General features: G+C 35.2%; 1 protein-coding gene across 1 annotated transcript; it reads right to left on the reverse strand.

The window, feature by feature from the left end:
* Positions 1–4,304: 4,304 nt before the first annotated feature.
* Positions 4,305–13,454, reverse strand: LOC110911825 (cell division cycle protein 27 homolog B). The gene is made up of 17 exons (XM_022156475.2): positions 13,196–13,454; positions 12,073–12,226; positions 11,697–11,769; positions 11,027–11,136; positions 10,791–10,837; positions 9,861–9,958; positions 8,985–9,289; positions 7,729–7,893; positions 7,410–7,638; positions 7,112–7,326; positions 6,966–7,031; positions 6,757–6,876; positions 6,117–6,193; positions 5,888–6,007; positions 5,143–5,362; positions 4,777–5,058; positions 4,305–4,682 (listed from the first exon to the last, which is right to left on the reverse strand). The coding sequence occupies exons 2-17, from the start codon at positions 12,175–12,177 to the stop codon at positions 4,632–4,634; spliced, it is 2,283 nt and encodes a 760-aa protein (XP_022012167.1). The 5' UTR covers positions 12,178–12,226; positions 13,196–13,454; the 3' UTR covers positions 4,305–4,631.
* Positions 13,455–22,219: the final 8,765 nt, after the last annotated feature.

Genomic DNA, 22,219 nt, shown 5'->3' on the forward strand with positions numbered 1-22,219 from the left:
AAAGGAACAAATATGCAGCAAAAACTAACATAAATACAAAGAAAAGGAATAAACGTGGCATGTCCGACCACTCGATAACATCTTCCCAAGCAAAAACAAGAAACAGAGGGCAGACCACGGCCCATGCCCAGCGGACACAGGGGCGTAGTCAGGTGTCTGCAGAAAATGACAAAGTTGTAGAAGCTTCTATTCCCAGCACAGGGGCGTGCCCAGCTCAGCACGGGGCGTGCTCAACGCTAAGATTCGCAGAATCTTGCAAATCTTGATAGTACAGATACGCTTCTGCATACGGGGTCGTGCCCAGCTAACACGGGGGCGTGTGGAGCCTAATGCAGACAATCGCAATTAATGATGAAAGAGAAAGATGATGGCCACGGGGCTGTGCCCAGCGGACACGGGGCCGTGGCCGGGCTTCTGTTCAGGCTATAAATATGGGTGCTTGGTTCACTTTAAAGGCATCCCTTGGCAAACCACATCTCTCCCACTTTGCCACCACTACAACACCCACATCCACCACCATCATCCACCTCAGAGTGTGTGTAGTAGTCTCGGGATCCAAGATTGATAGTAAGAGTTCTTGTCAATCAAGGGCCATGTTTGGCTAAGTCTCTTACATCACTTGGTGAAGATAAGCATTTAATGTAATACTTTTGATTTTTAATCTTTTCGCAATTTTTATTTGGTTTTGTATTAGTGACTTTAATAACTAGTTTCTTATGTTGAAGGTGAAACTTCTTTATCATTTGTCTGTGGTGTCTTGGCATTACTTTATTGTCTATATAAAGTAAAAGATTTTCACCATTCATATCTCTACGGTCTATATAGAGATATGTTGGCTACCTGGTCGGGGGTTAAGGGAATGGTTTAGTAAGATTCTTGTCTTGTTCAGTGTATAGATCCTGCAAGGACCTGGGTCAAGCTTACTAGGACCTCCTTCAATACCCACTGGTATTGGATGGCGGGGGTGCGAATGGCTTGATCCCCTCATATGTAAACTACTATTAATACATTAACCCGGCTACTTGGGATTGTATCCATGCTGACTCAAACCGCTTAGCCGAGGGTAACGTCGCTTTCAAAAGAGGGGCCTACCACTTTACGCATTAATAACTTAATTAATTATCTCCCAATATTCCAACCCTTTGGGATTGTATCCTTGCTGACTCAAACCACCGGGTTGAGGGTAACGTCAACTTCAAAAGAGGGGCCTACTACTATAACTAAGATAATCTCTTAAAAAGTGTAAAAGTGCGGAAATCATCAAAGGTTACATTAAAGGCGAGTCGGATCCAAGTGATTCATCTTGTCTATCTGTTTTTATTTTATTTTTATTTTCAGCATTTTAGTTTTCATTTTTCATGTTTAAAACCTTTTCTAAAAATTTTGATTTAATTAGACGTTGAGGATAAACCAGTACTAAAAGCTCTTGTGTCCTTGGACGACTTCGGTATCTTACCAACGCTATACTACGCTCACGATGGGTGCACTTGCCCATATGTGTGTTTAGTGTTAGTAAAATATCGTGTTTTATAAATTTAAAACTTAGACTAATGTGTAAAATGGGCTTAAAATATTAATAAAAATATATTACACTCGACACGCATCAATGACCATCTTACATCAAAACAACACCCAAACCTTTAGAAGATGCATCAGTTTCTACCAAAAAAAAAACCCTTAGAAAAATCAGGTAAAGCTAGAACAGGATTTTCAAGAACCAACTGCGACCTCCGGAGAAACTCTATGATTTGATAATCGAGACTGTTCGGTATAAGCTTATGGAAGTCAAGTTGAAGCGGAATGAAAGATTTCGAAGACTCTTAGGAGAATGGGGGATACCTGATGCGGATACTAATGGTGTTGGCGATTGAGTAGGCGATTGGTTCGATTTTCAGTTTCTAGATTGTAGTCTAGTTGTGTTTTTCTATTGTCTTTTACTTTTGTTGGTTGGCTTTAGTTACTTTCATGGGGCATGTCCCATGTTTGAACTAGTGTAGATTCTCTACACTACTTGTTTTGTTTTGGTTGTGAATATATAGAATCACCGGGGTATCCCCTTTACCAAAAAAAAAAAAAAAAAGAGAGCTATTTTACATTGGTCAAAGGCCAGTTGAGCTTCATCATTCCATTTAAAAAGCATATTTCTTCAACAAATCACTAAGAGGTCTAGCAATACTTCTTATGGAAAACCTAGAATTCGAATTGTGATGTACACGTGCGTTATTTTACATAATAACATGATTTCGGAGAATGAGAGACGCAACGCATTCAAGCGATTTGGTTGAACACATTTGGAGGGTTCCGCGAAACAACCTTGACGAACACGGTGATTAAAGTTTATGTAATTGAATTTTAAGTTTATTTAATTTTTTATTTTTTAATTTTATGTAAATTTTTAAATTTATGTTGTTTATGCAATTAATATTAATGTTTTTATTTAAAGTTAATAGATTTTATTTAATTATTAAATAAAAAATAATAATAATATAAAATGTGTGACACATGTCGAATAACGCCACTCTTAGGGCCGCAAAGGAACCGAACGAACACAAACAAGACCTTGTTCGTGTTCATTTGTTAAGAAATATATGTGTTCGCGAACCGTTCACGAACAGTTATCGAACAAGATTTTATGTTCGTGTTCTCGTTTGTTAAGGAAATGAACTTGTTCGTGTTCGTTTGTGTTTGTTAATTTTAGGTAACGAACAAAAACGAACGTTGACGAACACAAACTAATGTTCATGAACACAAAAGGAAATGAACGAGCACAAAAAAATCATTGATGAACAGAATATATAATAAACTGACACTTACTAGATATTTAATTTGTCAGAATTTTGAAGTATTTAAATAAATATAAAAACTAAAAACACTAATGAACTATCGAACACAAACTGACATGTTACTGAACGTTCACGAACATAAACGAACGAACACGACCTTTGTTCATTTAACTAAACGAACGAAATTTCTTGTTCATGTTCGTTTGTTTAATAAACGAACGAACACAAACGAACTTCCCGCCGAACGGTTCACGAACTGTTGGCCGAACGTTTGGTTCGTTTGCATGCCTAGCCACTCTATCACGCCACTTCCCATCCCCTCCCTTTTTTGTACCACGCCACTTTTGTAACGCGCGCTGACATGGCTGCCACATCTCAGATCACGCCCCATTTTCAAGCCCCTCCAGACCGAATAGTCTTAGTTACATGTTTTCTGATTCCGTATTATTAGTAATGGATTAGTGTGTTTGTGGCATCTCTTTTTTATTTCATCTTGTAAGCCTATAAAATGACACTGCTTTTTTGAGTCAAGTTATGAATGAAAAAATAGAGAGTTATCTCAAAGTCTTGTTCTCCCTACTAATTTCTTTTGAGCTTGACCCACTCAACGGGTTATCAATATCCAATTGGTACATATCACCGGCCAAGTAGTTGTGGACTATTTATGAATTGTGTGACAAAGTCAAGACTTGATGATACTCTCAAAGATGAGTGATGAATGAATCTAAGATGTTACTAGGTGAATCATGTGTATTGTTTATGCAGTTAACTCGGCCGATATATCGGTGCTATATCACCGGTATATCGGTTATCGGACCTAGCCCAGAATATCGGTTTCGTATCTCGGTCAAATATCGGTCAACGATAATATCGGCGGTCAACACCGATATATCGCTGATATTTTGTGAAAACCATATCGGTTGTCTCGCCGATATCTCGTCTGGGCCCAATTCCGACCGTATAGCGACCTCCGGCGGCTGAAAACAGAAGAAGAAACATACCTGTTGGCACTTATCGACCACATATCGACCGTATAGCGACCTCCGGCGGCCAATTCCGACGCCTCTGCCGGAATTTCTGCTGGAAACCGGTGGCGGCTGAGAAAAGGAGAAGTAGCGGCTGCTGCTGCTGATGATGCGTGTGTTATTTTAGGGTTAATAAGTTTTAAGTATTTCAATATTTAACCCCTCTATCTTTCTATAGTTTATAATTAGTCCTTTAAACTTGTATTTTTTTTACATAAAAGCATATTGTTAGTTTGTTTATATAAATATTTAACCCCTCTATCTTCACTAGTTTACATTTAATCCTTAAACTTACAAATCTATGCATAAAAAATATAAACTTAACATTATATATATAAATTTATATAGGTTCTATGTGTGTATATATATATTTATGCACTATATTAGAAGTTACCGATATCTCACCGATATATCACCGCGATAAACGATATCTCAAATATCGGTCCTTGACCGATAACCGATATTTTTCCGCATTAACTGCTTAGGTTGAAACCTCTCCTTTAATCACATATTATATTTATCTCGTACAAAAGAGTTGTCAACAATCAACTCTTATTAAGGCGACAAAAAAATACACTACCCGATGAATTCAACACATCTCAACAACAAGATGAAGTAAAAATGATGAAAAAGTCGATCCTAGGAAAGAATACAATGTAAAGGGGATAACTAATGTTCACCTAGACGGTATCATCAATCTTCAACACTGCATGTACCTCAATCTAATGAGCTTCGGTCCATAACGGAATTGAGATACGTTGTATCAATACCATTGATGGAAAGTATTATACAGACGGGTCTTGAGTCGAGTTGCATACGAGCTCTATAAGTTGTCATCTAATTCATCAGGTATATGTAACTTCTCAATGGCAGCCTGTGGGAAATAAAGAAACAATAACGTTCAACTCACTAATTATTTATAAAAAAAAAATAATAATAAACAATGATCAAAGAAAAGAGAATATAACCTTGATAGTAGCCACATCAGTTGCAGAAGGCTTCAAATCCAAAGCTAGACCAAAATGAAGCATGGCCATGTCATACATAGAGCGATATTTATATATCTTTCCCATTAACGCATATACACTGCTTTCATGAGGCGCGTACTCTTTAAGTTCTTCTAAAACAGTTAAAGCATCGTCAAACTCCTCCATCATTACAAGAATAGTTGCTTTTTGATACATGGGTAGAGGGTTCTTCGTATCTGCTATTATAGCCTTTTCCATCATCGATAAAGCTTCGTCATTTCTCTGACAATGTTTATAAGAAAAAACCCACAAAGATTTTAGTTTTTATTTTTATCAATTTCCATGTGAATGTACATAGAATCAAACCTTTAACGCATGTAAAGAAGTCCCGAGATAAGTCATTATAACAGAAGAACGAGGGTTTATATTCAAAGCCCTATGAAAATGATGCTTTGAGAATTCGTATTTCTCCTGGCGAAGATATATCATTGCAAGACCATGCCATGCGTTATAATGTCTGGGATCTATTTGAAGGGCATTTTGGTAACTTCCAATTCCATTCTCAAAATCCTCCAAAGCCACATATCTGTAAATAAAGATAAAAACCATATGCAGAACATCAAAGGATATATTATGAAGGGTAAAATGCCATTTTCGTCCCTGAGGTTTGGCCAGTTTTGCGACTTTCATCCAAAGGTTTGTTTTTTCCCATTTGGATTCAAAAGGTTTGAAATATTGCTATTTTTATCTGGCTCGTTAACTCCATCCATTTTTCTCCGTTAAGTCAAGGGTATTTGTGTCTTTTTTCTAACTTAAAGGGCAATATATTATTTTTCACTCTATGTAAAATGACCAAATACCCCTGAAAAAGACCGAATTGCCCTTTAAGTTAACAAAAAAGACGGAAATATCCCTGACTTAACGCATAAATATGGATAACGAGCCGGATGAAAATGGCAGGATTTCAAACCTTTTGGATCCAGATGCGAAAAACAAACCTTTGGACGAAAGTTGTAAAACTGGCCAAACCTCAGTGACGAAAATGGCATTTTACTCTGTTATGAATTTATGATCCTAAATTAGAGTATGATATATTATAAGGAAATCATACTCGTGACCACATAGGGTGTGAGCATAGACGAATCTAGAATTTAGATGCACTGCTCGTTGAAAGTTTTTTAGAGCGGTTTCATGGTCTTTCTGCATGCTATAACAATTTCCCATTGCACACCTGACATGTTTGTATTAAAAAAGTAAATTGTAGACACTAAAAAAGAAACAAATACTTGGAGAGAATTATTCATACTTTTAGAGGTTATAAAAAAGTTAAAAGAACTTACCATGACTGAGGGGCTAAGCGATCGGTTGATATTAGCTCCTGTGCTAAATAACTCAACCTCATATCCTCCTTCAGGTGCTACAATAAATAGAACCATATACGATCAAAATTTACTGTTTAAACACAATTATTTTATATACGTTTGTTATGTTGGTGGTAAACTTTTTGAGTAAAGTACACGGATGGTCCCTGTGGTTAACCAAAATTTTCGATTTAGTCCTTGGCTTTTTTAAAGTCTTGTCACTAAACGTTGGGGACTAAATGCGTTACAAAATACAAACCACAGGAACCATCCGTGTACTTTTGGCAAAAGTTGGGGACCAAATACGTTACAAAGTGCAAACCATAGGGACCATTCCGTGTACTTTCGAAAAACTAGGGACTAAATCCAAAATTTTGGTTAACCACAAGGACCATCCGTGTACTTTACCCAAACTTTTAATTGTGGAGTATTAATATGCTAAAATACAAAATTAGGTTAAAACAAGTCATGTTTGTGTCAACCCGCGAAAACTAGTATCGTGTGTGGGTTCATGTGTCTGACACGATTTCTCGGTTCATGCCATGTTCGGGTTCGACCCGCCAAACCACGAACACGGCCCATTTATCACCCCTGATTAGTCAAGTACAAAAAAGCTTACATATAGAACAGTAGAATATATATCCATTCCTTCTAAGCTATAAGGAGAAGCCAAACGAGCACTGCTAAAGGCACGCTCAGCTTCTAGATAATCAACCAGTTCGAAACGCGCTTTTCCAACCTGCACGCAAAATTACCGGTGCCACATCAGACATCCTTCACGTCTTCACGAATCAATAAGTTGAAAATACGATATAAACATTAACGTACCTGAGAGAGCACCCAGCCAGTGTTATAATGCTTAGGAGGAAGTTGTAGAAATACATCAAGTGCATCCTGTTTTAAAAAATCTAACATTAAAAAATTAAATAAAATTAGAAATCAGCAAAGCATACATCACTGTAATAATATTTTACCTGACACCTGTACAGACAAGAAAGTCTGTAACCTTCACCGATGATTTTCAAAAGCGACAATACATCAAAAGCACCACTAGCAACTTTCGATACACTCATGGAAGCCTGGCCCATTGAACCATCATGTTCACAAGACCTGGTGCCAGGTGGCGAGGATGAACCAGAAGTGGTTGTAGTAGTATTTGAACGAGTGTCATCAAGCTCAGACCGAACCCCTAAAAGAGCAAGATTGTGGTTTAGAACTTTAGATAAGTAAAGAAAGGAATTAATATTATATTTATTTACAAAAGATCTTGACCTTCATTAAAAGATTCAGTAGACCAAGACTGTGACACTTTTCTAACAGTAACAGAACGAAATGCTGCAGAGCCTAACTTAGAAATAGCCGTCGGATATTTAGACAAATGATTAGTTCCGTTTCCGTTTCCAGCTACAGTGATCCCGCTTATATTTGCAGTTGGTCCACCTTCTCCAGCGAGTCGTGTGCTTCTTCTAGGACCGGAATCGGAGAACAACCTTCCTGATATCTGGGAGAGAACACGAAACGTGTTAAAGGGGTAGCATATAACAATATAACATGATTAGAGTTAAAAATAAATATGTGACGAATTAAAAACCTTTTTTAGCTTCCCCTCATCCACAAATTTTCTTCTAGGAGGAGCTTGAATGGTAGATTTAACGGTTGACTTTGGTGACGTGTCAGCATAAACAGAACTTGAGGTCGGACCGTTTGGGAGCATGTTTCTACCTATTGGTGGTGGGGAGTGGGACACACTTGACAGCTAAAATACAGCACACAACATTGAATAATGATGTGTAAATTTCATCAGATTTGTGATCCAAGAATATTAAAAAAAAAAAAACGAAAAAGAAACTATATTGTGCCTGTTAAAGGGAAGTCGTGAAATAATTGACAATAACAAAGTGAAGGGAAAATTTCACAGAATACATGGTTGTAAAAATCCCGCCTAGGCTCCGATTAATCACTAATTGAAGGTTCACCGAGTAAACCTTCTAAATTACCTCCAATTACTTGAAAAATGGGTCAATGAGGGGTTAAAACATGTCTACTTTAAAAAATTACATATAAAAATGTGTGCATATATATATAACTAAAAATTACATATAAAAATCCCAATCCAATTAATCCCGATTACCGACTAGCGCCTACCGATTCTTACAACACTGACAGAATAGTAACCAAGTTTCTTTATTGTTTCACTAAAGTCACTCCAGCTTTTTTCTAACTACAAAAAACACTTGAGTTTTAACAGGGTTCCATTGCTGTGAATGTTCACATAAATGTTAAAACTAAGTGACCTAAATGGAACAAATATGAAGCTTGGTTACTATTTAGTAAATAGTAACTAAAATCACAGCAATAGAATAATATCAAAACTTGAATGGTTTTTATATTAAGAAAAAGGTAGGGGTAAATTGCATTTTACATCCTTTAAATTTCAGCAAAATTTCAGGCGCTGTCCTTTAACTAACGAAAATACGTGGATGTCCTTTATGTTCTAATTTCTTTACAGACAGTTTTCTTTATGGTTTAATTTCTTTACAGCAGATGTCCTTTATTTTTGTAATCTTTTTAGGGAGAAAGGACACCGCCTGTAAAAAAAATTAGAACATAAAGGACATCCGTTGTAATTTCTTAAGTTAAAGAACATCGCCTGAAATTTTGTTGAAACTTAAAGGACGTAAAATGCAATTTACCCAAAAAGGTATGAGTGTTTGTACTAAAACCATATTAAAACTTGGTTACTATTGTATGATTTTATCCAAAAGTAAATGATTATGATGGAAATATAAAAAAAAAAATAGTACATAAATTAACCTAGTAAAATGAAGACATGTTCAGTAGCTATACCTGAGTAGCCATTGGGGAAGGAGTGGTATAAAACGGAGTGTTAGCATGGACACCGTTATTGGGTTGGCTAGCAACAGGACGGCAAACAGCACCATTATGATTTAAGGAATTATCCTTAATGTTATTGCTATGCAGATGTCTCAATTGTCTTGGGCTAACATGTTCAGCCACTTGTCTACCAGAAGCTACACTATGATCATCACCGGATGCCTGCAATTGGGGACCCACTTCATGACTTAGGTACTGTTTTTGTATGCATTCAGCAGCAGCGTCCCCAAACACTGATGTTGCTTCTCCAGCAGCTCCTGAAAACAAAAAAAAAAGATGTACAATGTGATTATAAAAATGATCAAGAGTAAAATACCATTTTCGTCCCTGAGCTTTGGCCAGTTTTACGACTTTCGTCCAAAGGTTTGTTTTTGCGCATCTGGATCCAAAAGGTTTGAAATCTTGCCATTTTCATCCAGCTCGTTAACTCCATCCATTTTTCTCCATTAAGTCAGGGGTATTTCCTTTTTTTGTTAACTTAAAGGGCAATTCGGTCTTTTCACCTTACGTACAAGCATTTAGCATAATGTACAAGTTTTCAAAATAACCTTATTGGAGAAAAAGGACGAAAATACCTCTGAATCAATGGAGAAAAACTAATGGAGTTAACGAGCCTGATGAAAATGGTAAGATTTCAAACCTTTTGGATCCAGATGTGGAAAAACAAACCTTTGAACTAAAGTCACAAAACTGGCCAAACCTCAAGGACGAAAATGGCATTTAACTCAAAATAAAATGATTACTGCACAACAAAATAAGGAATTATGTTAAGTGAGTAACTAAAGCTTTGAAGGCATACGGTTTGTGGGTATAGAAAATTTGACTTACCTAATTTACACAACTCCTCATATGCAGACCACAACAAAGGATCTATTGATAAAGCCTGGTTAAATTGATGAGCAGCCTTTTTCAATCGATCTGTGTATCTGAAAGACATCATGAGCCCATTTCTTCAGAATTATTAACTAGGAAATACCAATTTCGTCCCTGAGCTTTGGCCAGTTTTGCGACTTTAATCCAAAGGTTTGTTTTTTCACATCTGGATCCAAAAGGTTTGAAATCTTGCCATTTTCATCCGGCTCGTTAACTCCATCCATTGTTCTCCGTTAAGTCAGGAGTTTTCCGTCTTTTTTGTTAAATTAAAGGGCAATCCGGTCTTTCTCAGTTTATGTAAAAAGACCGAATACCCTGAAAAAGACCGAATTGCCCTTTAAGTTAATAAAAAAGACGGAAATACCCCTGACTAAGCGGAGAACAATGGATGGAGTTAACGAGCCGGATGAAAATGGCAGATTTCAAACCTTTTGGATCCAGATGCGGAAAAACAAACCTTTGGACGAAAATCGCAAATTTGACCAAACCTCAGGGACGAAAATCGCATTTTACTCTATTAACTAGTGACAACAAATGCAAAACACATAGCACATACACTTTAGGTGAATGCCAACACGTTTGAACTGCTGGACCTGTTTCATTTATAGCTAAGTTTGTCCATATTAACCATTTGACCCGTTACAAACAACAAACAATCTGAAATGAACGCAATAAATGGATTAAAGCTGCAACTTGCAACCTTTATGTACCACTTCCTTAATAGGTGGACTGCATTTAAGCGCAGCAATCTACTAATTTATATAACAACTACAATAGACAACCTTCTAAGGGTTCTTGATATCCTTAAATCTCTATGCTTCTCAAGGGGAAAATAAACGTACAGTTAAAAACTTAAAATAAATTTATGGTTAATTAGTTATATACCTGTATATGAGCCCAAGAAGATAATGACCAGCTGCGCCATTTGGGACCTGTAAAGTGGAAAGGAAATGCAATGAGCAAGTGCTCTTTTAATCTGCGACTACTAGTGCCACCAGTCAATCATCTAACACCGTTTTATATAAGTTATTCTGGAAAACTACAAAAGAAAACATATACATGTAGACATGTATACGTTCTATTATCATGCATTCTGGCAATACAAAAATTCACCAGATTACCTCTGCACTGGGTTCATTAGAAGGGCATAATGCTATTTCGGCTTCATTGAGGAGATCCATCTGAAAGCATGATATTGCAAACAAGTATCTGGACTGAGGCATTTGTGTACCTTCAGATTAAGTGATTGCGAAAAACAAGTTAAACACAATAAGCTCCCCTTCATTAAATACTTGTTAATAACTTAAATGAAGTACATTTAGGAAGAAAATATATATTGGATTATTGGGTCATGGCATGTTAAATTGTGTTTGAAGCTTCAAGTACCACCAAAATGAATTTTATTATTCGGGCTGCTTTACTGGTATAGTTCTTTTTCATGGTATTCAGTAAACAGTTATTGGGTATTAAAATATCAAAGGTCAACACTCCAAAGGGTCTAAATCATATTGATACAGGCCCATAGTAAAGTGTTTTAGATTTCATAAGCTCTAGTTAACATATTATGAAAGCCCTCAAAGAGTCGTCTACAAGAATCTGGATTGAGGCATTTGTGGTCATCTAGAATAAATAATCGTATAAAAGGAAGAATAATAAGCTTCCATTTATCCAATATATGTTATAGAGCACAAATTACGAGAAAGGGGGAGAAGGTACTTGAGTCTGATTTAGATGATATTGCAACGACATGAAACTACTATAAACATGAAAATGAAACCAGGTTGAACATACCTTTCAAAATATGGTAAGCCGAGTAAGCTTGATTGCTTTGTAGGTAACATGCGGCCAACAATTGCAAGTTTGTCTGCATTTGACAAATTAGCAAGAAAATAATAACCATTAACCAGAGGTAAAATGAGATGTGCTATGATTGGTGCATTGTGTAAATGAAGCTATGAAAAAACCAAAAAGGGCAATCAAACTTTCATAGTAATTAAAGGCAATTATTCTCCATTATGTTCTTCGAGTGAAGTAATAAGTAGACCAGCTAATAATATTGCCTACTTACACAAAACAATTATTTTAAGACAGTATAAGTTATAAAGACATTATAATAACGTTAGAACGCAAGGAAATACCCAACATGATGGGTTTGGGGAAAACATACCTCAGAGGGAAACTCAGAGCAGAGTCGTTCACACATGAAAATAGCATTGTGGCATAATAGATGCCGCAGACTGTTCTGTACACAGTCAATTAACACATCCTCCATAGCGAACTTACAAAGATAGATGCAAAACTTGCAGACTGGATTTCAATTTCTGGAAGAACCATATATGTGTTTGTCACAAATACATTTAGTATTACAAGATACAAACTGTTCAAATGTAAGAAACAAACATAATCTCAACATATATCAGATAAATTAGCAGTTTAGCACTTAAATACACGGCAATGAATCTGTCAAAGATATCATACAACTCTCCTTATAGGAAATAATATTCTATATGAGATTATGATCAACCTATCAAAACCCTAGAAAGCATTCCTTGAACCAGCTACTAAATTCACCAAAAGAACCAATCAATTAGAATATGTTACAAAGCCAAAACTGATGAGGAGTTGATCCAAGAGTTGGCAGACTTTAATTTGGATCAGTTCAACAAAGGGAAACATGGCAGAAAGGGCCCAAACGTTGAACAGGCATAACTTGAGCTAAGAGCGGAGTTACACGGCCCATTACCAGCAGACGGAAAAGGTCTCAATGAGCCGTATCATCTGGTAAATAGCCACAGATGGTGTGACCCAGCTGTCAAACCCGATTTCCTTCATTTAAGTCCAGTCCGACAACATCACTCATGATTTTTCCCCAATTTCGTCAATCTTCAATACTTTCCTTTCTTAACTTATAACATGTATATCATTTATTAGCGTAATTTACACGTCTATTTACCGTTTTAATTTCAAAAAACTCCTAGGCAATTTGTAATTCCAAACTCCCTATAAAACCGTAACGCTTTATTCATTCAGTTTTATATCAAACTTCTTCACATTACTTCTCTATTCATCTTTTGTGCTTCCGCTCTACATCAAAACAACACCAGCAACAAACCCTAACTAAAACCTCACATCTTTAACGAACATAAAAGAATGCTATACCAACAAACCGTTAATTCATCTTCTGCATCTAAACAAACACCTAACTCACCGACATCAGACACACTAAACTCACATTATCAATCAAGAACATGTGTATAAGCAATTAAACAGAAAAAAGCATAGCTTAATACCTGTATGTGTGATAAGAAATTGACAATGGAGGTAACGACCTCTAAAACTCCGATTTCACAACCTGTTTCAGATCGAACAGGTTAGTATATTTCACCGGAAACACAGAACATTCGAAGTATGCAGTAGTTGAGATTGATTGATGAAATTGTTGTGAGATGCGAGAACTGGAGTGTGTGTGTGTGTGTGTGAGAGAGAGAGAGAGAGATTCAAATTTGTGAATGTATAGAATTGAGTCGGGCGAGGGTTTTTTTGGGGAATTTTGAATTTTGAGTGATTATTTAACCTGACGGTATATGGTTGATGTTAGTTAACCTAGTGGTATATATGTTTTAGAGTTAATTACATAAATGGTCATGTGATTTATACCTAATTTTACTTTTGAGTATTAACTTTTTTTAAGAGGTTTAGATTTTATGGTTTCAATTTTATAACACCTTTGGGTACTAACATCAAAATTAGTTAATTAGTGACTAAAATACTCTTGCATTTGTTTTAAGTTTATCAATGTAACACAATTCGGTACTAACACCTAATTATTCCATGTTATAAATAAGCAACATTTTGTTGCTTTATTTGTTGTACAATGTGCATAGGGTGCTTTTCAAAAAAAAATTGGTTTTTCATTTTTCATATAAGTTTAATCTTTTCATTTTATCCTTATTAACTTTTTTACTTTTAATCTAAAATTTTTCATGTTTTACAATTTAACCCGAAAACTTTTTTTTTTATTTTCAACTTTGGTCCCCTATAATTTTCATCTTTCGTAAGTTTTACGTTTCGTTCAAAATTTTATGAGTTAACACACCGCAACGTGTGTATGTGGTTCAACGTTTTTTTTTCTGTTTTCCCGTTTGACATGCTCGTCACCTTTTTACAAGTTCGTTCTAATGCGCGGGTCCTAAATCGACTTGGTTTCTTATTTCTACGTTTTACGTTTCTGTCTAATTTCTTCGTATTAACACGTCGCAACGGGTGCGTGATTCAACGATTTTAAGTCTGTTTTTCGGTCAGTGTTATTTTTTCTTTTTTATTTGTTTTGTTTTACGAGCTCTTCTGTTGTTGGTGGTGTGGCATTGGGGCTACTTGGCACGATTTTATAAACGTTTTTCACCTATTAAATTTTTTACTAAAAATTATTTGTTTCGATTTTACCCCTATTCCATCTTTACTTAAAATAAACTATTTTTGTACGTGCATATTTTTATTTACGTATCGGTATAAATTCGATTTGCTCTATTTGATGTAAAATTTTTCTGGAAACGAGTCAGATCAAATATAATATTTTTTTTGTTTAAAAAAACATTTTTTACGTGCTTACTTCTATGCACGTTTCGGTATAATTCGAGTTGGTGTATATTTCAACGTAAACTTTTTTGGGAAATGAATGAGGTCAAATATAATATGTTTCCGTGTTTATTTTATAAATGTTTCGTTAATTTTGTTTCGAATCGAGTGGAGTTAAATTGTGGTTTTGTTTCCTTTTTTTAAAAGTTCTAATTAATCACTTTTGATTATACGTGTCAACTTTTCCGTTATATCCTTTACGTTTTCTATGATACGTCAAAATGCACGTTTTCATATGATTTACGCATCACATGATATTTGAACTAATCCATTCGATGTTTACGATGTACCCGCGCCGCAACGCGCGCGGGGCTTATTCCTAGTTTTATTTAAGTTTAAATCAATTTTACAAAATCTATTTATTTTTTTATTTTCAACTTTTTATTATATCTCTTAATTAACATAAAATGTATTTATTTTTTTATTTTTATATCTTTATTAAATATCTTATTTAACATAAAATCTACTTGTTACACCAGTATTTTTTTAAATAAAATCTACTAGCTATATAGTTTTATGTAAATTAAATTTCTTACTCGTTTTAAATAATGTAAACCTTACTCGTTTTCAATTTTGGATAGATATAATTGATAATAATAAATATCTTTCATGTAAAAAAATTAAGCCATTTTTTACCTCGTTTTTTTGTTCATTTACATTTTACTATTTTAGAAAATATTTAATTTACATAAAATCTACTAGTTGCACCAGTAAAATCTACCAGCTATATAGTTTTATGTAAATTAAGTATCTTTTTTTATAAAAAAAAATGAGTTAAAAAAATGCTTAAATTTTTTTAGTTTTATCTAAAATACCTAGCTATATAGTTTTATCTAAGATATATAGTTTTATGTAAATTTAATGTTTTCTAAAATAGTCAAATGTAAATGAACAAAAAAACGAGTTAAATGGCTTAAATTTTTTTTATATGAAAGATATTTATTATTATCAATCATATCTATCCAAAATTGAAAACAGGTAAGGTTTACATTATTTAAAACGAGTAAGAAATTTAATTTACATAAAAATATAAAGCTTGTAGATTTTATTTAAAAATCTATTTAAAAAAATACTGGTGTAACAAGTAGATTTTATGTTAAATAAGAACTTTAATAAAAATATGAAAATAAAAAAATAAAAAAAATAAATACATTTTATGTTAATTCATAGATATAATAAAATGATGAAAATAAATGCAACACCTTGACCACGTAAAACAACAAATCGTGGCGGAAACGTCGGGGAGTGTCGTAACAGAATCATTGTATCACAACCATGGATTAACTAATTTCGTTTTATTGAATTATTGAACTCATTGTTTTATTACAAATCAGATAAATACAAATATTATCTTTCAAGTTTTAAAGTCGCTAAGGCAGGAGTCCATCCTATGTATAGCATGCATCAACAATCATCACATAACAGCACCTGAAACATGTGTAAAAATAGGTACGTCAGCATAAAAATGCCCGTGAGATACATAAGTTTTATTATAATAGGATTCATGACTTATAAGTTTAAAGAAAAATATTTAACCAAAAATAGCATGAACGTTAAAATATTTTCTTTTTTAAATCATACTAAAATTTATAAGAAATCAGATGATATAACAGAATAATGCATAGGTAAATAAATAACTAAATAAAATGAGTTTGTATAAAAATATGTTTTGAGAAAAAGGTTTGTAGTATACATATAAAAATATACTTTGGTTTTAAGAAAGTCGAATAAGTAATATATTAAAATATATTTCAGTTCCAAAATCGTTAAAATAGTATATTAAATATACTATAGTCGTCAAAATAATAATTTTCAGTAGTATCAAAAGTATACTTTGGTTTTATTAATAACATATTAAACTATGCTTTGGTTTTATAAATAACATATTAAACTATGTTTTGGTTTTATAAATAACATATTAAACTATGTTTTGGTTTTATAAATAACATATCAAACTATGTTTTTAATAATTAACAAAATATATGTAACACCTCGAATTTTTGTGTCCAATGATGTGTCAACACGTGTCATCTGTTTACACGTGGCGTCTATAATAAATAAAGGACTAAATTTGACAAACCTTGAAAGTATATAAATTCGAGGGTTATAAATGTCAACAAGGGTAAATATACTGTATAGTATCCCTAATTAATGCTTAAACCTTCAAACGAATAAATTATAGATCGTACAAATATAGAACGCGGAAGAAAGTGAGAGATTACAAACTACAGGGGTTAACTGTGTCAACATGTTTAATAATACCTCTGAGTGACCCTTTAACGTTCCCAAGACTTTGTAACGGTATTATACCCTCACTAAAATAATATATATTAATTTCGCGAAGTTTCGATATGAAACGAGAAAGTTACGATCGAATTCGTAGAAGAAGGGTTAAAAGCGTCAACAGCGAAAGTTAAGGCTTTCCAATATAATTAATAAATAAACCGGGGACTTAATAATGCGGGTAATTAACACGAGGCCCCTATCGGTAAATAACCGAGGGCCAAACCGCAAAGTTACCCCTTCAAAACCGAAAGGTCAGGCGAATCATTACGAAAGATTTCGTTATTAATGGCCAGATTCTGTAATAATTACAAAAAGATTTAAAAATTCAGAAAATATAACCTTAGGCGACCCGCGTAAGGTTTCAACATAAGTTGAGGCGGGCCGCGAGCCTCCTCTATTTCGCGTCTGATTTTTGAACTTTAGGCGACCCGCGTTAAAATGGCATGGAACTCCCATGCGGGCCGCGTAAAGTGCCCAGATGCAGAAACCTTGTAACTACTTGGCTTTTGGCACCTTTGAACGATCATTTGATTAATTATGGAGCATGGGCACCCTACAAATGACCCATATCACTTAGGGGACACCTACCATTACCTCTGGTCAGATGGTAGTGCTTGCAATGATCAACAAAGCTTGGCATTGGCTATAAATAGCATGCCTTAAGCATAACAATTCACACAACTCAAAAACACTTATATCTGATCATTCAAGAGCTCTCTAGCTTTCCCTTCTGTTCTCTCATCAAGAGTTAACTTCTGTAAGTCGTTCATAACCATTTTGGTTTCACATTTCCATAGTTATAGCCTATAAACGCAACCGTCGTAACTAACGGTTGTCATTGCAATATCTTGCAAATGATTCAGTCTTATGACGAACCAAAAGTAGTTTTGAGTTGGTATTTATGTGGGTATTAAACCTCTAAAATGGTTCCCCCTGATCACCACTCTAACTATGTCAATTATCGAGTCAAACGTGCGGTTAAAAAGTCAACAGAAAGCTATTTTAGCGATTTAAGCATAATCTGTAATGTATATGTTATGGAACCTGTTTTGACAATCATAAAACATGATAATAAGTATATAAACCTGTTTGCGCTCGTTTGAATCGATCATTTACCATATAGAACCGGTTCGGAGCCGAACATCGCAAAAGTTTGACTTTTGCTTTGACTTCAGTTCTGACCCGTTTTAGTGAGGTATAAATATACCTTAGGACTCTCTTAGGACCAGGTCACATGTTGGTATAAGCCTCTGTGGTCGGTTCATGAGTTATCCGAGTCTTTAGCGCATTTCCGTCATTCGCCTAAAAGTTGACCGTAACGGCCTTTTAAAAAATTAAAACGAGTATTTCGGACACGTGAACGGACCAAAGCCTTGCTTGTTAAATTATAAGCATGTCCCTAAAGTTTCACGTCAATCCGAGGTCTAGAATGAGAGTTATGCTAAAAGGCGCACTTTTAAGAAAGTTTTGTATTTAACGGCGCAATTAGCATAACGCCCATCTAACCCAAGTTTTCGTCACCAAAACTTTTACCCACTGTGGTAAAATAATATTTTGGGAATTTTAAAGATTTTTAATAATTTTTACCTTGCTCATAACCTGCGGTTATGGCTACGGTTCGGTAAATACCGAATATGCCCTTTTTGGCCAAAACGGGAGTTCTACAAGGTCTTTTGACCCGATTCCAGTTGCTACTGGTTTTAAATAATAAATAAAGTATTTTAAGCTTTATAAGCTGTTCGGGAAACTCAGATTTCCTGTAGAACTCGAAAACCCATTTTAAAGTCTTTAAAATGACCGAAAAGCCCCTACGGGGCATAATATAAACTTAAACTCGTTACGGGCATTACGGAAGGTATCCTACTGATACCAAAATACTTTTAAGGCATATTGACTTAGGAAATAAGCGTACGACTCTTATGGTTAACCGTTTCGCCTATTTGCGCACACGGTACGACCCACGGAACTAGTTTTCGTGCAATAGCCGATATGGGTCAAAGTATACTACTTGAACCCCAAAATCCAGAGTATGAACTATAAACCCCTATAAAACAAGTCTCTGAACTTGTTGGGTCCAAATCATACTCCATTCTCGGTTTTCGCATTTTCGTGCGAATTAACCATATCTATATATCGAAATCAACCGGTTTAAGCTACGGCTAATACAAGGACCGTTAGGATTCTAAGAGGTTAATTAAAACCTTCGTTCCAGATTAGGAGCCCCAGAAAAAGCTATCGGTGACTTGATCTAAAATAAGGATTTATACTTGCAAAGGTAAATACTTTTGACTTATTTCCCCTATATGGGCTTGGGTTACGGTATATTAATACCGCTTGATTGAGCACTATATTCGTCCACCGCTTAGGTGGATAACTAAATAATATGATTGGCTCATTTAAACAGTTTTGTTGCTTATAAGCCTTTGGGGGGTTTAATGACCGTTGTCCCGGATATCCTCGGCATCATTTTACGAAATGGCCACGACCATCGACATCCCGGTGTAGGCGTACACCCGGTATAAAGTGTCGACATTAAAACTAAAAGACGTAGCCGTTGGTTTCTGTACTACGGTTTTACGCAAACGTGGTGTGTCTATAAATCTTTAACCCGGCACGACCCGGGCTACTGAACGCATAAAAGAACATGTAAAACGTTCACAAGATCATTATGAATTTTCCCAAGTTATAAAAGAGTTTGTGCCTTGTGCATTCAAATCAATTTTAATAAACATTTTCAAATGTGTCAGTTGAATGTATTTACCAGTGTAAACTGACGTATTTTCCCCAAAAAGATTAAGTGCAGGTACCTAAACGTAATTGGCTGGTATTAGCTCCCTAGCGTCGGGATAAGCCTCGCAAGCTTGATTGCAGTATCTAATGGAACAATACTTTATCTTTATTTACGATCCACTGTGGATATTCAACTTCTGTAATACATTGATATTATCATCAGAGGTTGAAATTTATATATTTATCTTATGCTTCCGCTGTGCATTATATAATTGTGTGGTTTGACTATATTGTTGCCAACATCGTCACGGTAATCCCCCACCGGGCCCACCGGTGAGACACGTGGAAATCGGGGTGTGACAATATATGTTGGTTTTGTACATTATCACACGTGAGAGCATATCAAACTATACTTTTGAGAGTATAACAAAATATACAATAAAAATGTGATTTAAGAATTCATTCAGACCTGAGTGCATCAAAATACACCTTTGAGACTATAGAAATACCACAAAGGCAATCCCTATTTGGATAAAATATCGGTTTCTGACATTCCATGACAACAGGAATGGGGTGTCAAATCCTATAGCGCTATATCATACTACCAACCGGTCTGGTGAACATAAAATAAGTAATGTCCAACAATTAATTTTATAATCTTTGAAAAATTAGAGTTTAAACCATAAATAATCATTCAGTTTATCAAAAGATAAGTACTAGTATGTATAATTAATTATACTTTTGAAATCATGAACATAACAAATAGGTACACATGCTTCACCCCAAAACATTGAAAACAGTAAAAGAGGGGACTATGTACTCACTTGAGGATGCTTAGAAGTCTTGAATAACAACCAAGCAAAGCTAGAGGGATCACGGAATCAAACGACACCTAATATATGTAACTAAGTAAATAAACCGGACCTAAATCGGAAGATCGGATAGAACGAGGTTTCGTAAACCAAATGAGTATAGGAACTCATGTAATATGGTTTAACAAAGCCTACATCCTAAATCGAAATCTAACCTATGTGCTTACGACCCATTACGACCCGTTTAGGTAGCTTACGCTACTTTAACGCGTCGTTCGCGTAAAACGCGTTCGGACCGCCTAACTAGTCCTATGACAAGTAATATGTCACACCCCGATCTCCACGTGTCACCGGTGGGCCCGGTGTGGGGTATGGTGACGTAGTTGGCATCGTCATAGACAAACAACACAACATAATAATGCACAGCGGAAGCAGAAATAGATTCATTTCAACTTTAATTAAAATGCAATAATAAATATCACAAGTAGTTGAAACGGATCCACAGGCGGATCAAATAAAATAAGATAATTGTTCAACAGTTTATTTGTCGTCCGAGCTTGCGAGACTATTGTGGACGCTCTAGGAGACAGCCAGCCTAGTTCGTATAGTACCTGCACTTAACCTTTTGGGAAAAATATGTCAGTTTACACTGGTAAATACAAATTAACTGACTCATTTTAAAAATGATTGAAAATTGATTTAAATGCACATGGCATAAATATTTTTATTAACTTGGGATAATTATGCAATATAAACTTGTGAACGAATTACATGCTACTCGTACGTTCGGTAGCCCGGATCTTGTCCGGGTTAAAGATTAATTGACACACCACATTAAAGAGTTATACACGACGGGTGTACGCCTACACCCCGTGCTCTGGTCGTGGCCATCTCGTAAGATAATGCCAAGGATATCCGGGACACGGTCAATAACCCCCCAAATGCTTAAAGTAAAACAAGACTGTTTAAACGAGCCGATCAAATTATTCCAACTGAACACCCAAGGGTGCAGGATTTGTACGCTCGATCAAGCGGTATTCTATATACCGTACCCCAAGCCCGTATAGGGAAAATAAGTCAAAATGTATTTACCTGAGTAAGTATGAATCACAATTGGTAAGTGTAGATAGCTTTTACTGGGCCTCCTATTCTGGAACAAAGGTTTATAATAACCTATTAGATTCCTAACGGGTCTTTTATTTAAGCCTAAGCTTGACCGGTTAGTTTTAATGACGATACGGTACACGCGCACGATTAAGCGGAGACCGGATAGAATGTGATTTAGACCCGACAAGTTTGAATACTTGTATAATATGGGTATACTAAATACACTCTGGATTTTGAGACAAAAATGATAACGTTTGACCCGTTTCGGTCAATTTATGCAAACTAGTTACATAAACCGAACCGAACGCTAAAAGGGCGTTACGGGTAGTCAAAAGAGTCATATGCAAGTTCCCTGAGATAATATGCTTTAAGTATGATATAATATCAGCAAGTTACGTTCTATTATGCCCCGAATTATTTTAAACTCAATTTATGCCTTAGAAGGGCATTTTGGTCATTTAAAAGATTATAAAAGAGTTAAATTGGAAATCTGAGTTACGGGTCTGATTTATACAGTAGATATACTTCATTTAACATATTATAACAGTAGGGTATGACCCATATACAAAACTTATCATTTAAAATCAAACTATGCACCGTAGGGGTATTTTAGTAATTTCACAAGGGCTAAAACTGTCAAAACTGGAAATCTGAGTTCAAAAATTTATACTTACTGTTATTTTATAAAAATATGCTAAATACATCAGTAGGTATAATCCTTATATGTTTAATATGTGTATAACG

The sequence above is a fragment of the Helianthus annuus genome, chromosome 15 (genome assembly GCF_002127325.2).
Source record: "Helianthus annuus cultivar XRQ/B chromosome 15, HanXRQr2.0-SUNRISE, whole genome shotgun sequence".
Lineage (NCBI taxonomy): Eukaryota > Viridiplantae > Streptophyta > Magnoliopsida > Asterales > Asteraceae > Helianthus > Helianthus annuus.

Bases quoted from the DNA above. Each gene is read 5' to 3' on its own strand.
- LOC110911825 (XM_022156475.2), bottom strand. From the start codon at position 12,177: ATGGAGGATGTGTTAATTGACTGTGTACAGAACAGTCTGCGGCATCTA. The intron at 7,894-8,984 runs GTATAGCTACTG...GCTGTATTTTAG, and splicing joins CTTCCCCAATGGCTACTCAG to CTGTCAAGTGTGTCCCACTC. The intron at 7,639-7,728 runs GTTTTTAATTCG...GTTCTCTCCCAG, and splicing joins ATGAGGGGAAGCTAAAAAAG to ATATCAGGAAGGTTGTTCTC.